The sequence below is a fragment of the Python bivittatus genome, unplaced genomic scaffold (assembly GCF_059951505.1).
Source record: "Python bivittatus isolate LINGU-HERP-01145 unplaced genomic scaffold, Pbiv_v1 ctg000700_np1212, whole genome shotgun sequence".
NCBI lineage: Eukaryota > Metazoa > Chordata > Lepidosauria > Squamata > Pythonidae > Python > Python bivittatus.
This window is the reverse complement of record NW_028277098.1, coordinates 4,854,961-4,871,540: the sequence shown is the minus strand read 5'-3', so window position 1 is coordinate 4,871,540 and position 16,580 is coordinate 4,854,961. Positions and strand designations below refer to the sequence as shown.

The window sequence follows — 16,580 nt, the reverse complement described above, 5'->3', positions numbered from 1 at the left end:
ACTAAATCAAAGAGTCAGAACTTCCAATACCTGACAATGTCTGCCTATCCAAACAAAAAAAAAAAAAAAAGGCCTTCAAATAGACTCAAAGGGAGAATCTTTGATTCAGACAACCAAGAGCTTTGATAGGTAAAACACTTCAAAACTGCCAAAATGTTAGGAAAGTCAGAATGGCAACTGAACATCATGATTGTCCCATATTAACATTTTTTTTCTTTATCAATCCACTGCTAAATTAAAAACAAATAAAACAAAACAGAACTCTGGAAGGCATTTTTCCCCCTGTTGACACTGAAGCCACTATTCTATATATTCTTAGCATGTTTCCAGAACTGCTGAGTCTTTTGTGGCCTTTGATCAGCACCCAATAGCAGCCCTTAAATCGAGGAACCAGTTGTGTTTTCATCACATTGAGCACCCTACATTTTTGTAGGTTGTTTTCTAAAGGCTAAGACTGACCTGGGTTACCTCTATAGAGCAAGTGAACCTTCTGATCTTTGCCTCAACAAGGTCTAGGCTGTGTTCTCCTTAGATGTCTAACTCCATTTTCAGGGTTCCTTCTTTTTTTCTTTAACTATTTTGTTGCTTCATTTACCTTAGAAAATGTTTTGTGTTTTACATCCAGATAAAGTATTTTATCTGCTGATCGAGTATCCTCTACCTCTAAAGCCTGGTTCAATATTTGGCATGATTTTAGTTGTTGTATCTGGTGGCAACTATATCGGTCTGAATTGCCAGCTGTGAAGACAATGATGGTGGTGGCCAAGTCAGTTATCTAGATTCCACGGGAAACTGTTGTCTAACATTTCAGGCCAAGCACAACCGCTTAGCCACTGCCAATTCTGTTTTTAAACCAAGAGTCTGGAATCTCTTATACTGGATAGTTAATTTCCATTGGATTTTCCCATTGTTGGAGACTTGTCTTGGGAAGCGCTTTGGCTCTCAATGTAACTATATTCTAGAGTATGTCTAAGCAAGTCTAAAAAAAATTCCAGCTTAAACTTAAACTAAAAAGATAAGAATTTACAGTAGGAATGAGCAAAGGTTTTCAGACTGAAGACTAAAGTTAAGATTATTAGCATTAGTAGTCAGTGCCAGTGCTATAAGATGGGCATAACAAGAATTCTCCTCTGAAATGTAAATAATATTTACATTTCTCTATGTGTATGTGCTTCTGCACACAGGGGTACTATATTTATATAAATAAAATACTTTCATAGTTTTTTTTTTTAAAAAAAGAACAAATGACTGTTCAAGCTAATCATTCCCTATTACTTGTAAAACTAACTACTTTGTATGTGCTACATCTCCTTAAAAAGATGCTTTGCTCCAGTGCATGGCTGTATACATGTGACTGATTCTGCATTTAGCAGAGCCTACCCAGAAACAGGAGGAAATAAGATCAGGGCACGAGATCCACCCTATTAGCCACATTAGCTCCTACTTCCATTACCCTTCACTCTCTCTCTACCCATCTCACTCTGTAATGTGACATCCCTGTTTTGTGAGCTGCACTGGTTGCCACTTTCCTTCCATGAGTGACTCAAGATGATGGTTATGAACTATAAAGTTCTACATGGTACAGGGCCTGGTTACTTGAAGGACCACAGATCCCCTGTTGTATCAGCCCAGTCAGCTCAATCCAACTGGGTTGGTGCACTTTGGGTCCCTTCCATCCAGCAGTGCCATCTATCAGGACGCTGGAAGCATGCCTTTCTGTTGGGGTGCCTGACTTCTGGAATGAGGTTCCCCCTGAGACCTGGGTGGCTCTCACATTGGTGGTGTTCTGGAGGGCCTTAAAGACCTGGCTCTTTTCCCAGGCTAGGGTGGCTGAACCCCTTGACTTCACACCCTGCCTAGACACATGGCAGCAGCCATGTGGAGCAAGTATAATTGTTCCTCATATGGCCTATCCTTCTGAGACAGGAAAGTAGTCACTTGAGGACCAGAGAAGATAACAATAGTGTCTCAGAAATAAAGATGCAATGTCAGATTCATCCTTTGGCTTGCAAAACTTATGATTCGGTTGATTGCTGGTATACGTCTCCCAATGTCCTTTGGTTGGTATTCAGGGGCCTAGAGGCAAATATTAGTAGGACTGATAGTGTTGATACCAAGGACAAAGTTGTAACAGTGGTAGACAGTGTCAGAACAGGAACAAGTGCCTGAGCCTTTTCCAGACATACTACATTTGCTTTAACTTCCCATCCCTAATACCATCTGGAGTGCAGGGGTGATGGAAAGCCATAGAAGCAACCCAAAGGAAAGGCATCTCTTGGTTAACCACAGAAATACTATAAACGACTTAAATAAAAGATCACAGAGCCTACTTCTCCATGCAGCAATTATTAGCGGGAGTCTTTAAAGTTTTCAGAAAAAGAAAACAGTTGAAGAAGTGCAGAAAGAAATACAGCCACTGCTGTTGATAAAAGGGCTAAGATATTGCATATTTAAGTCCAAAAAATAAGAGAATTCTTTAAAAGTGCCAGCTCTGAGATACATCGCCTTAAAAAAAAAAAAATCAGCTTTGCAAACCAACAGCCCTGTAAGTGGACGTGATGTCCAGCTCAGACTCGGAAAAGGAGAACACCAAGAACCCAACAGCAGAGGCTGGAGGCTACTCCCTCCAAAATGTCCAAGTACTGAATCAGATCCTTGTCCCTGTATATCTTCAAAATAGGAGCTATCTGGAGAGATGCTTATAAAGTTTTCAGATCACAAAAAGCTGGGAAGGGTGGCTAATACTTTTCAAATGGTGTTCTGAGAAACTGTGAGAAGCCTGGTGGGGTTCTGTGAAAAACTAAAGGGGAAACAAAAATGTTCACTCAAACACAGATAATTTTCTAGCTCTGGAGCTTTGCCTCTTGATCAGGGGTTCCAGGATTACAACTAACAGTTTTTGCAGCCTGAAAGAGTGTGAAAAGATCTAGACAGGCAGGAGCAGTGGGCTGAAATCAATAGGACAGCATTTGACAGGGGAAAATATAAAGTTCTGCATCAACACAGGAAAAAATGTAAGGCATAAATACATGATTTATTTTATTTTTATTTATTAATTAGTTCAATTTAGCTGGCTGCCCATCTCATGATGGCAACTCAGGGTGGCTAACAGCATTTAAAATAAAAATACAAACAACATAAAGCCTCAATACTTGTATTAGCAACCTAGGTACAAGTCAACAACTTCATGGGGTCTAACTAACCCCATGCCTGGGAACACATCCAGGTCTTCAAGCTTTGTGAAAAGCCAGGAGGGTCAGGGTCAACCTAATCTCAGAGGGAATGGCATTCCAAAGGGCAGGCACTGCAACAGAAAAGGCACACTTCTTGGATCCGGAAAGACGAGCCCCCTTAACCAATGCAACATGACTCTCCTGCCAGACTGAATGGACGGGGGAGACCTAGCTTGGCTGTACCACATGGGAAAAGGATCTGAATGTTCTTGTTGACCACAAGTTAAACCTGAGCCGGTAATGTGATGCAGCTGCTAAAAAAGCAAATGCTATCTTGGGCTGCATCAACAGAAACACAGAGTCCAAATCACAGAAGGTAATTGTTCTACCTCTAATTGCTCTGCCCTGGTCGGATGCCACTCAGAGTACCCTGTTCAGTTCTGGGCATCACAATTCTAAAGGACAATGACAGAGGGGAGGAAGTTCAGAGGAGAGCTACCAAGATAGTGAATGATTGGAAACCAAGCCCTAAGAGGAACAGTTAAAGGATTTGGGCTTGCTTAGTGTACCTAAGGTGACTTAAGATATAAAACAGCAGTCCTCAAATATATAAAGGAGAAGTAGACTTATTGTCCCACAGGGCAGGATGGGCAGGACCAGAACCAGTAGGTTAAAAATATGAGGATACTGAATCAGGCTAGACATCAGGAGGAATTTCGTGACTGTATAAGCTGTCACCTAGTAGAACAGGCTGTCAAATGACGTGGTGAATTCTCCTTTACTAGAGGCCTTCAAACAGGGCCTGGATGTTTATTTGTCACAGATGTACTACCAGATCCAACAGTGAGCAGGAGGTGGACTGGGTGATCTCTAGGATCCCCACCTCTCTATGATCCTCTGGTTCCATGATTCTATGAAAAGCTGCTTTGCTCAGCATTAACAGCAAGGACTCACCTTATTTGGATGAGGCTTTCAATTATTGGGAGTAAATATTTTTACATATTACATATCCCAAGGCCTGCTGATGATCTCCAATCACTCATGATTTTACTTTAACATACATAGGGATTTAAGATGTCAAACAATTACCAAAACATTTGCCTTGGGGCAAAAAACTGTCCCCCAAAAATAAAAGTGATAAAAAGCAACCAACCAAATAAATACGTGCACGTTCAATCCAGTGACAGTTTACTGGCTGAAGGATGGCAGCAATGCATTGCGTTTGCCTTGGTTATTTCTGAATTCTGAATTCATACCTGCAGTTACATGTACATCTCCAGCATAGCTCTATGTCTCCTGTCTATTACTGCAGAAAGATCAAAATCTTTTTACGTTTAGAATAACAGCTGTACAAATAAGTGTCTGTTCCCCCAACTCCCCTCGTATATAAAGCCCAGAAAAGATTTTGCCAACTGGCAAACAGATGAGAGAAATTGCCAATCATCTTCATCACCTTCTTTGCCTCCTTAAATTCCTCAGTAGAAGGCCAATGCAGCTTTCCCAAGGTACACATGTTCATGTAAACAACTTCCCATTGAAAGAACTACGTGCGCACAGTGATGAAAGGGGACAACAGAGGGAACACTGCAGATCATGGTCAAAACAAAGTTGACCAAATTGGTCTGCTGGGGTATTGCTGGGCCAACAAGAGCACTTGCCTGCTCCAAGATTCTTAACCTGGTCCCCTCGAAATATCTCGAACTGCAACTCTCATGGCCTTAGGTCAAGTTAGCTAAGCATTCTAGAAGTTGAAGTCCAGCTTATGTGACAAACACTGAGGTTGGAAAAATTGGTCTTACGTGTTTTTTTCCAACAGGGATCGCTATATATATTCTGTACATCTGAAAAATAATGGCATAGCACCAGTTCCACCTCTAACACATAGGGAAACCCTAAACTGTTGCCCCTCTTTTAATTTTAAGGGGAACTTTTCCAATCTTCTGAGTATCTATGAGGACTTTGAAAACTTCCAATTTGCTACTACATCCAAAGATAAACTGTGATTTGAAGTAGCTTATTTTTATTTTAAGTTTAGGCATAATTATCTGCTTGTCTAGACATAACCCTTAACTGTGACTGATTAAAAAGTGAAAGTGAACACCTACTCTTCTAATCACTGCACCAGAAGAGAAGTGCAAACGCAAGTTCAATTATAGTAAAACATAAAGATGCTTTTGGAGTATATGATTAGGAAGATTAGGAAGAAAGAAATTGTCTCAAAAGGGCTCAATGGCAACAGCAGCAACATCTGGATTTCCCTGGACCATATAAGTCCCACTGTTTTAGATTTTCAGCTTCATCATAATTCAGATGTTCTGGGACAGTGCACAAGGGACAGTTCAGTTGCTCATATACATAATAAAAGGCAGTTGTTAATCCTCATGATGCACCAAAAATATTTCTCAACATCTCGAAGTACATAGATCACCTTCAGCTCACCCTTCTCGTTTGTACAAAAGAGACTTTCCCTGGAAGAACAGCTGAAATATCTCAATTCCTGTTTAAATTATCATTTTTCTTATCACCACAATCTATGTTGCAGAGGCCATGTGTAATGGAGGAGAAAAACAGTTGGATAGATAAGTAAAAGGAAGAGAACATGGCAGGAAATCCACAGCTATCTCACAGTTTCCAGTTCAGCAGTGAATGTAGACATTGGAGGAATTTCTGGGATATGGACTATTCCAGGATATAGACTATTTATCCTTCACTATATTACTGAGTTTCAAACTACAAGCTTGGTTAATTGTGCAGTGGGCAGCAAAGCCTTTTTTTAAAAAATGCAATCCTAGCCATTGTTGGGGGGTGGGGGTGGGGGTGGGGGGAGGATGATTTGCATCTGGAGTTGTAAAGATTACCCCCACACACACACATACACACACATGCCTCATCATATTATGAAGTGCCAGGAAAAACACTCCTCCCTCCTACCACAATTGTTGTCCTGATGTGGTTGCATGCCACACAATTAACAGATTATGACATCTGACCCAACAATTAGGATTGATATGAAAATGCTTAAATCTATCAAGAAAAAGAAAAGCAAACTGGACTTCCTGAGCCTAGGTCAGGGACAGGGACCCTGGAGCTATTCAGTTGTTTTGGAATTCAGCTCACATCAAACCTAGTTGCAATCCAAAACATCTGGAGAGCAGCAGGCTACCTAGCCCTGCTTTAAATTTACCCGTTGTGTAAGAAGAGAGGATTGGCAGAAAGTTTAAGCAAGATGGGAGAGACATAACTACTGAAATTTATAACTGAACTCATAGCTATAAAATATTCTCTAAAAAAGATGTCTTTTTGAAACATCCTCAATAGCACAAGGATGTTGTATTCTTCTCCTTCAAGTAGAAAGGTGAGTGAAAACAGATTCCAGCACTTAGAAAACATTAAATAAAGGTTAAAATCTGAGGTTAACTATTAACTGTTGCAGCTAAGAAAGAACAGGAAGAGTTGCTATGTGTAGACCAAGGATAAGGAGAAGTAAGTGCTGCCAGACTCAGTTATCAGGCCCTGAAATCTCCGCACTAAATCTAGTGGACAAATTAAGACAGGTTCTTTCATGTCCCTATAGACATGCTTTTCTAAGATTCCTTCTTCTCCTTCACCTAGCACTATTCACTTACCTTTCATAAAGCATTCCACTAATGGGAGGCAGCCAGTGTATGGTGAGTGTATCCTGGCTCTGACCAACGACCACAGGTGGCACAGGGACAGGAGTGGGTTTTCTGCTCTGAGTCCACTGCTGGTATACCAGATCCAGATAGCAATGCATTCGTGCCACTTGGTTTGGAGTAAAACTGTCCGTGCAATTGTCATCTGTGGGAGTAAGAAAGGCAGCTTACCAAACAACCTGAAAACCAACACTGGATTCAGATGAGGAGTTAGGAAATCCATCAGTAAATTCCTTTCATGGCCAGAGTAGACATCTTACTTTGAAAACTTGCAATAATATTAGATCCTATAATCTCCCTTAAGATTCTTGACCTAATACTATCATATTTTATTGCTATTTAGATCTTTTTCTAAACTAGATCAAAGTCATGTTATTGTGATTATATCCATTGCCTCTTGACCTTGGCACATTTTTTCTCTCTTTCATCTGTCTGAATATCCATCCTCTGAGCTCTTTATAGGTCATCTGCTTCTTAGGCGTTTTCATCATGCCAAAAATTCTCCTGCACATTTTTTCTAGAGTATTAACATTCTCCCTAACATAAAATTCTGTCTGCTCATGTTATTCCATCCATCTGCCAAAAGATGGCACTCCGTCTGTAATATTTAATCACATATCCTCTTGTAAGTGATCAACAGTGTTGTCTTCCTTGATATTGGATGCTACAGACAGAAGAGAGGCATACAGAGTAAGAAAGCTAAAAGCATAAATAATGCATATATTTTCAGAAATAATGAATGAGTGGTCTCAAAGTTCTAAGCAAAGAAAATACAGTACTCAAACACTGTCAACTGACCCCAGCGTGAAAACCAACAGGCTGCTTTGCCATTCCAAGATACCACCAAACTGAAGGATGTGGAAGAGGGGTAATTATGTATAATGTAATGTGTTTGAATGCCCAAGCACAAAAAAACTGAAATACAGAATACTGACACTGGTTTCATTAAAATACAGTCCATATGGTAAAAATAATACACATAGTGATAATGTTCTAGCTTCTTTCGGAACTCAGTCTTCATGTTAATGCCATGAAAATTTTCACCAATGTTAAGATGTCACCAATTTTGCCTTTTCCTGGTTTTCTAATACAGAAGAGGCAGTCAAAGTTCAGAACCAGTGCCTCATCAAGGAAATTTGTTGGATGAAGTTGATAATCTGAGATTTGACAAGAGAAAGGTTCTGTTTGGCAGAAAGGTTCTCTAATAGAAGAGAATATGTGTAGCTCAGGGTTGAACTGTGGAGTCCTTGGGGTTCTCTGAGCTTTGCAAGAAAACAACCAAGCTCAGAGAACCCCAAGGACTCCAGAGGTTCATCTGAATTCATACTTCTTACCAAAGTACCTGGCCTGAAACATGAATGCCATTTTTAACTGGCTGCATTACTATGCCTTTAATAATAATCCAATATACCAAGATAGAACAGGTAAGTGCTTGGATTGGTTTCTACTAACATGCTTAGTTGCAGCTGGAAGCACAGAAATAGAGCAATTAAAATGGACAGCAAATTTAGATAAAATGAGTGACTCTCTGGAGGCTGAACCTCATTCTTCTTGTACGTGCTACAGACACTTCTGTCATTCCTTATAAGGATTTTTTTTTAAAATTAGGAGGACATTCCTGTTATTGAAGAGCATGGAATTGAATTCCAGGTGGCAGAATAGACTACTTTGCAACCTTATATTCCTGATATCCTTCTAGTACTTTGAAACCTCAGCTGGCTATGCTTGCACGAGTTAAAAATCTATCTTGACAGCTGAAAATATGCTACATTTCTGCACTGGAAATGAAATTCCTATAATGCATATTACACATGTAGGATTCTAGGCCCCACTGGAACTGAGAAAATATTTCAAATGGGCAAATGTCCCAACAGAACATATAGGATTGTGCAGAGTAGCTTTACCACACAGGTGGACAAACACTTCGCTGTTGTACACCAGTACATCCCCCATTAATTGTTTCCTTTAACACATTACTATCCTTTTAGCTTGCTCGCTAAGTATGAAATTAGATTTGATATGAGGCTGGAATTTTAAGTTATGGCCACTGATATGACAAAGATACTGATGGTTCCCTAAAACACTAACATTCCCTAAGCAGGAAAGTGAGGTATCTGAAGGGATCATTCTCACATGAAAATTCACTGGCTTTGAAACACATATCATCTTCCATTTCCCCCAGCAAACAGAGACACAATTGCAGAATTCCATAATTCAAAAGGCAAATACTACCTTTAAAGACCTAAAGGAGCAAAGAATTCATATCAGAGGTACTGCCTTACACATACAATTCAAATATACATGTACTTGTTTTGGCAGGTTTTAAACTTATACTTTGTCCTCCAATCAAAGCCTTAGCTCAGAGTTCATTCTGCTGCCTGACTCTTGGCAGATCCAGATCAGCCAATTTTACTGTAAACCATTACTTCCAGTATTAATAGGATACTGAGAAGCTTACTGAAAATTTAACTGCATTGGATCTGCAGATAATTTGCATCTTTGCTTGCATACAGGCTAATTTAAATGCACATTAGCAGTGGTGGGTAAATTCTACTTTTCCAGCTGAGTCTTTCTGCCAGGTAGAGCATAACAAAATCCCTGGTGCTAATAATCCCCAAATCAGGGGAGTAAAACTTTGGGGGTCTGTGTATATATGTGGGATTTTGAGAAGTTGTCATAGATGGTCACCATGAAAAAATGGCCAAACCAGGAGATATGCTCTATCATACCTTCTAGCTGAATGGATGCTTTGTACTGACCCAGCCCACCTTTTTCTTCTGGGAAGGGGGCACAGAAACATGAACTGCCTTTTTATTTCTTAAGAATGCCAGTGGGATTCTATGTGGGACCCCAAGACTTTTCTCTAAAAAGTTGCCACTTTATTTTCCAACCTAAATTCATTAGAACTAAAAATGAAGATACCCAAACTTTTTAAACATACAGCTCATACGTCACCTATCCCCAATACTTCTTAGTAAAATCAGGGCAACTAGGATTTTGCTACTGGGATGTTTTATGGCTCTCACATCTCTGGATTGTACACGCCAGTTGATACCCATCTCTGAATCAGACAAAGGAACAGTGTTTTCTTCCCTTACCTGTATAGCTCATATAATTGTTGAAGGGAGTTCCAGAGAAAGGAGTATGGCCACAGGTGTCATTGATTGGATCTGGGTCCCGACAGACTTTGCTTTTGAGTGTAGGTGCAGTGTCAGCACAGAGATCTCCAGTTTCCATGGATGGTGTTGTCTCCCTGCAGGGATCATCACAGGAGTCTCTTTCATCCACACCCTTAAAGACATGATAGAGTCCCAAGACGTGTCCTATTTCATGGATCATAGTATTTGTATGGCCTGGCATCCCATAGTAAGCTGGATTGAGAACTACTCCACCTGAAATTGGAAGTGCACTGAATGTCATTCATAGAGAAGAATATGGGTAAACCGTCTGGAATTCTGAGATAAATGAATATAAAGGTGTGCCCAAACACCATGGGAAGTAGGTTCTACTTTTGGGAAGGGGCTCTTTATGGCCCACATGTCCATGCATAAGCACTCTAAGCAGATAAACAAGTGGGAAAGCTGCTTGAAGTAAGTAGTTGGGTTCTTTGGAACCTTTCCAGACAAGGAGATGACAGTTGCTCCTCGCAATAAGACCATAGGATAGCAATCTCCAGTGAGTCGGAGTGCTGGGAGACAAAGGGATTAACCATCAAGTTCACAATCACAGCAGCACCTTCTAAAGGACACCAAGTTCGCTTTAACCTCACTTCTAATCACTTTTAGAAATTGCTTATTTAAATATCTTAAGACTATTAGAGGCCTTCGGAATGACAAGTCTGAAAAGTCACCTGGTGAGTGCATCTTTACTGTATTCCCGAACAAAAGAAAAATTAACTATAAGTTTAAGAACTTAAGGAATTTGAAATAAACAGCAAAAAGCTAAACAAGATTTTGAAGAAAGTTATAAACATATTAAGGGTCCAGACAAATTTCAAACACTGAAACTTTTACTATAGGATTTTGGAATTAACTATATAAAATAAACAGCTTTTTGTGAGAACCAGAATTATTTTGACTACCACAAGTCATAACAGAGTTAAGAGATCTTATCATTTAAATTGGAGGGGACTAAAGTCCAGGCAAAAAAAAAAAAACCCACTTTCCTTTAGGTTTGGGATTTACAAAATGACACAAAATACTACCACATTTGAAATATTAAAGGAGATTTTCGAAGAATGGGGCCAGAAATTAGTAGCCACAATATCTACAATATCAGTAATGATATCTGCTTCTATGTGTCTAAAATATGTTAGGGAAGGAATGACAGATATGAAACAAATTTTGCTTAATGCAGAAATAGTGGAATCAGAAATATTGGATAAAGAAATGTGTGAATTACAAAACAGACAAGGCATTCAAACTGGAAATACAAATGACAGGAAAAAGTCTGGATTACAAGATAGAGAACAGCCAAGAGAATGATCCTGATAAGGTCTTTTTACTAGATACAGAAAAGAAGCTGGCTGAGGCTAAGGAGAGGCCCAAAAGACAAACCAAGACAATGACCTGGATAATGGCTTTCCACTGGATTTGTGGAAAAGTGGTCTGCAAAAACCTCAAAGAAGCCTCTGCGATGGGAAAAAGAAAGACAACATCTGAATGAATTAAAGATCAAGATTGTTAGAAGTAAAAGAAATGAATATAATGTTGGTTTGTTTGATCAAGGTTAAAATAAGACATGTTTTTATAAAACTCTGGTAACCCTTTACAGACTTTTTGCTGGCACTAGGACTGAAAAATTGATGATATATGGATTTGCATAAAGATATGGGAAGAGTTATCGGAAGAAGAGATATTTGTTTGCAACTTTATAGTGGGTGATCAATTATCAAATTTGTTTTTACTTGTGATGAAGACTTCTTTACATACTTCTTTTCTTTTTCTTTATTCTACTTTTCTTTTTTTCCTATTTTTCTTCTTCTTTCTTTGCACTTTTTATTCTCTCTCTTTTTCTGAGTTTAATTTGTATTTGCTTTTACTATTGTACTTAACATCTTTAATAAAAATTAAAATTCAAAGTCAGTCATGTGCTAAAGTCTTTCAAATGTAAGTTAGCTATTTGAGAAGACTCTCCATTTGTTAAACATCCCCTTATCCACTTATATATAAGTGTCAGACTTACAACCAGAACCATAGACAAAAGTGAATCCAAGTTGCAATTTTTCCCAGTCAGTGGATATACACCTTAGTCCAGCTACAGACTATATTTTCTTACTGGGGACAACCAAAGTATAGATAGTTTGAGCAGAATGGAAGTAACTAACATAACTATCTGAGAGGAAGAACAAAATAGTATGTCTCCTTCCAGATAATGAGGAGAGGTGGTTCAAATACGCTTCAAACTCACCCAAACATATTATTTGATATCAAATTGGATGACCATGAAGCTGGTGATAGTTTCTTCTTTTATCTCCTTCAGGCTTCTGAATAACTTCATACAGGAGCAACTGAGCTCAAAAAGTTAATGCTAGGTCCACCCTCTAAGCCCTGAACTATGGAAAGGTTCTAACGTATGTGAAACTTCAATGGCTATTTTTAGATTATTTATTTATTTATCAAAGTTATATGGCCATTAATTTCCACCATTATTTATGAGACTTCCACAGGAATTCTTCTTTCTTTTATATGAGATTGATCTGTTCTCTTACTAGCGCTAAAGTCTTTGTCAATTAACAAGTCACATATTCTCAATGTACCACTTATTATTTGACTTTCAACAAATACTATCAAATAACTCATGAAATCAATATTGCTGTTTTAATGCTGACATCCTATTTTTATGTCATGATCATGTTTAGAAAGTGAAAAACATCTCTTGATTTCTAAAACCTAAATCTTAACTTCACTATTTCATAAAATCAGTGCCTTCTGGTTGGTTGGTTGGTTGGTTGGTTGGTTGGTTGGATGGTTACTATCATTTCTCTCCCTTTCTCTGTCTCTCACTAAAGTGAGTTTCTAATAATGTAACGTATTAAATATGTGATCAGAATCTCCAAATAGAGGAGGAAGAACAGTGAGTATGTTTGCTGAGGTCACAAGGTACCTGACTACTCCCATCTTTAAGCCCAAATGAGAGAAAGGCACTGCTAAATGTATCATGACAATGTTGGACCTAATTCCCTCTTTCTTTATGGTTTCTAGCTTGCTTTCAACATGGGCAAAAAAAAAAAAAAAAATTGCATTTGAGAATCCTCTCCTTTCTTGTGAAAGTTTTGGTTAGCTGGTCAAAGCCCAACTGATTATCCCAATGAAGGTCTATGAAAAATGAGGCAGCAATTCTAAAGACATTTGGTGCCTGAACGCAAATCACTCCCTTCCCCCTCTTGCATCTGTTGCGGCCTCTCCATGCATTGCCGCTTTTTACCTGTGGGCTTGATGTGAATCAGCTTTCTCAAATCTTTTAAGCCATTAGCAAGTGGCCTCACAAAGGCCAGGACTTTCACATCAAATATGAAAGGTAAGAGGTGTGAAATGAGTTCACAAAGGACTTTGCTTAGAAATCACAACCTGAGCAAGTTAATAATCCTTCTTTTCCAAAGGCCAGTGTTTTGGCATCTGTTTAGGAACAGAGAATTTACCACACAGGAACTTATCCCTTCATAAAATGCTCAGCAGGCTACAAGTATTCAAGCAAGCACTTCACCATAGAAGACATTGATGCCTCTGACAATTTGGAACTGACCAACAAAGCTGAAAGGTCAATGCTGATTATTGCAACAAGACCTGACACTGTGACTCTAAAATCTCAACTTTTCTAAGCTGAGTCGTCTGACAAGGAAGTATTACAGTGATGGGGATGGATAGTCATGAAGAATATGTTGGGAGAAACTGAAGCTGCTTGAACTTTCCACAAGACTGCACATGATGACCAACAGAGAGTGCAGAAGTTAAAAGCCCCACGTGGGGTATAGGCCTAAGTTGGGATAATACAGCATGGTGTGCAGCTAGATGGTGCAACTAGAGTTCTTGGGTTAGGAATAGCCAATATTTTTATTATTTTCTTGGGTAACAAGGTGAGAACCAGATGTATATTTTTACAGGCAAATGGACCTCTCCAAAGAAAGCCAGGCTCTATAGGAATATTTGTAACATCTAAGACTTGGGTGAATGAGATGAGAGAGATCAATAAAGTTATGTACTGTATACAAGAACATAGAATGAAAGGAAAGTCTGAAGTCATCCAAGTAAAAATTAAAAGAAAATACAGAATGCTTAGTGACTTCTAGAAGTAACTGCCACAAGGTACTAGTGGCCCCTGAATTACTGGATCACAAATTTCAGCAACTCTAGTCAACATGCCCAACAGAATAAGGTACTGTGAGTCCCACAACATATGGAAAGTTATATACTGGGCACCCAAGGGGAAAGTATAATTATACAAATGAATGAAGAAGAGGCCATTACTTGTAAAAGCAAAGGGGAATCTCTATATTCAAAAGTGTATCTATGGAGGGCGGAGCTGGCGTTGCGGCGATACGGCGGGCGATCCTGGGCTCCCAGGATCGCAGCCGATATCTCCCCCCCCGGATGGTCCCGATGGACCTAAGCCGTCCCGTAGAGACGGTGATTGCAAAGGGCGCGTCCTGCGGATCTCAGGGACACCGCAAGTCCCAGATTGATCCCAGGAGAAGCTCTTGAAGCCGGCGGAGGAGAGGCAGCCATTCAATGACTGCGAAAGCCGGGACAGCTCCAAAGGAAGAAGAAGGAGAGGTGTGTCAACCGGGTGAGATGGACCTTTACTATTCAACTATTCTTAGAGAACACCTTAAGTAACTTAAAGAGATTTTTAAAAGTGAAGAAAAGTGGATTAAGCGGCGAGATTGAGCCTTATAAAAAAAAAGGGGGAAAAAACTTTGTTTTTTAACTTTCCCTTTTTAGTGGAATTGGCAAGATGTTTTTCTTTTAAAAAAATATATTTTTAACTGGACTGGCTTTTTCTTTTCAATACTCAATAATCTTTTATCTCAAGCTTCTTTTTTGATTAAGATTTTTTTTATTGTTAGAAGAAACCTATATTTTTTGTTTTGGAAATGGGGAAAGTGGAGTTAAGAGAAAGTAAATGAAAGAAAGTTGCACTGCCATCTAGAGGCTTGATATAGTGTTTTTCTTTTCATTGTGACGTATACTCAAGGACTTTGGGCTTTCTAAAAAGATAGTGGAATGTGCATGTTTGTACAGGTGCCATCCGAATAACTATAAATAAGAAAGCGGAGTTGAAAGCGATTTTGAAAATATTCAAGATGGAAAGTTTGAGTTAGTCACAAGAGCTTTGTTTAGTGGCAGTAGCTCTTCTTTCTGGTAGAAGCTTTGCTTTGCTCTCTATCCCCCCCCCCCCCCAATTGGACTTTTAAAGAGACCTAGCCTTTCCCCTCCTCTTCTTTTTTCTTTTTTTCTCTTTTTTTTTTCTTTCTCTTGGCAAGAACAAAGATAAAGAATCCTTTGACTTAATGAAGGTCTATACAAGGGGTTTGATAATAGACTATACGAGAAACACAATGCAGAAAAAGATTTTTAAACTATCGAGGATGACTATAAAAAACTGGAAGAAGAGCTGCAGAAATTCCCGCAATAAAAAAAAAAAGACATCAAAGCTAAAATGGACTTAATTAAACATAAAACGGGATCAATGGAAAAGGAAGAAATAGCACAAGAAATCAGAAACACTAAACAGAACTATTTTAAGGCTTATAAACTGAGAATCAAAAAGGGTTAATCAATTGATAAATGAAGAGGGACAGACTTGTTCTTGGTAATGAGGGTGAGAAAAAGATTATACAAGATTATAATGGAAAATTGTACTAAGAGAATACTTAAGAAGAAGAAGTAAAACAATATTGAAAGAAACTACTTCAGATGCCTAAAGAAAAAACGAGGGGAATACAACAATGATGGAACTGACAGAAGCTTCAAAAAGCAGAATGTTTGAAAGGACATTTATTATTGCTTTCTCTTATCCAATAATATAGAAAAAGGAATAAACAGTTAGATATTTTGGGATATTGAATGAAAAGGGTGAACTTAAAACTATGCAAGCGTTTGAATAAGGTATAAAACTGAGATATATAGTAAAGAATTGTATTTGATTCTAAATGTTTTAAGATATTAGACTAAAATTTATATATGGTTGGACATAGTAACATATAGATTTTAAACTAGAGATATTTTTGTTGAAACATGTAGTGAAGAATGAAGTATGTTTTGACAGTGGTTAGAACTGTAACTTTTAAGAATTGGAAGAATGAAAAAGTATCTATGCAGGAGGAAGTTATTGAAAATTATGGAATGTGCAGAGATGAGTTAAATTGATATTTGAAATTAGAGTAAGAAGATAAGCAATTTTATATGACACGGGATTTGTTTTATTAATGGTTAGATGAGAAAATATAGTAATGTAATGGATTAGGAAATTTTATAATAGAAATTTGATATTAATTATTATATATATATACATATATAATCGATGGATAAAAATGTATTACTAATCCTATAATGAAAGCTAAAATTTCTTGTAATAAATGATTTTATAGACTAGCTACAAATGATTAATAATTGATAATTGATAAGTATACAAGTATATTTTGAATAGATGATATGAGAATTTATATAAAATAAAGTGAGTGAAGATTATGAAAGGGGCACCAACGATTTGGTAACTGGTTGACACACGGTAT

General features: G+C 38.3%; 1 protein-coding gene across 1 annotated transcript in view; it reads right to left on the bottom strand.

Annotated features, from left to right (window-relative positions):
• The window catches only part of PAPPA2 (pappalysin 2), a 153,933-nt gene that overhangs the window by 91,483 nt on the left and 45,870 nt on the right, over positions 1–16,580 (bottom strand). Inside the window, exons 4-5 of the mRNA XM_088153871.1 lie at positions 9,946–10,239; positions 6,800–6,992 (exon numbers count right to left, since the gene is read on the bottom strand). Of these exons, the coding sequence (XP_088009997.1) occupies positions 6,800–6,992; positions 9,946–10,239 (487 nt within the window). The remainder of the gene's footprint in view (positions 1–6,799; positions 6,993–9,945; positions 10,240–16,580) is intronic.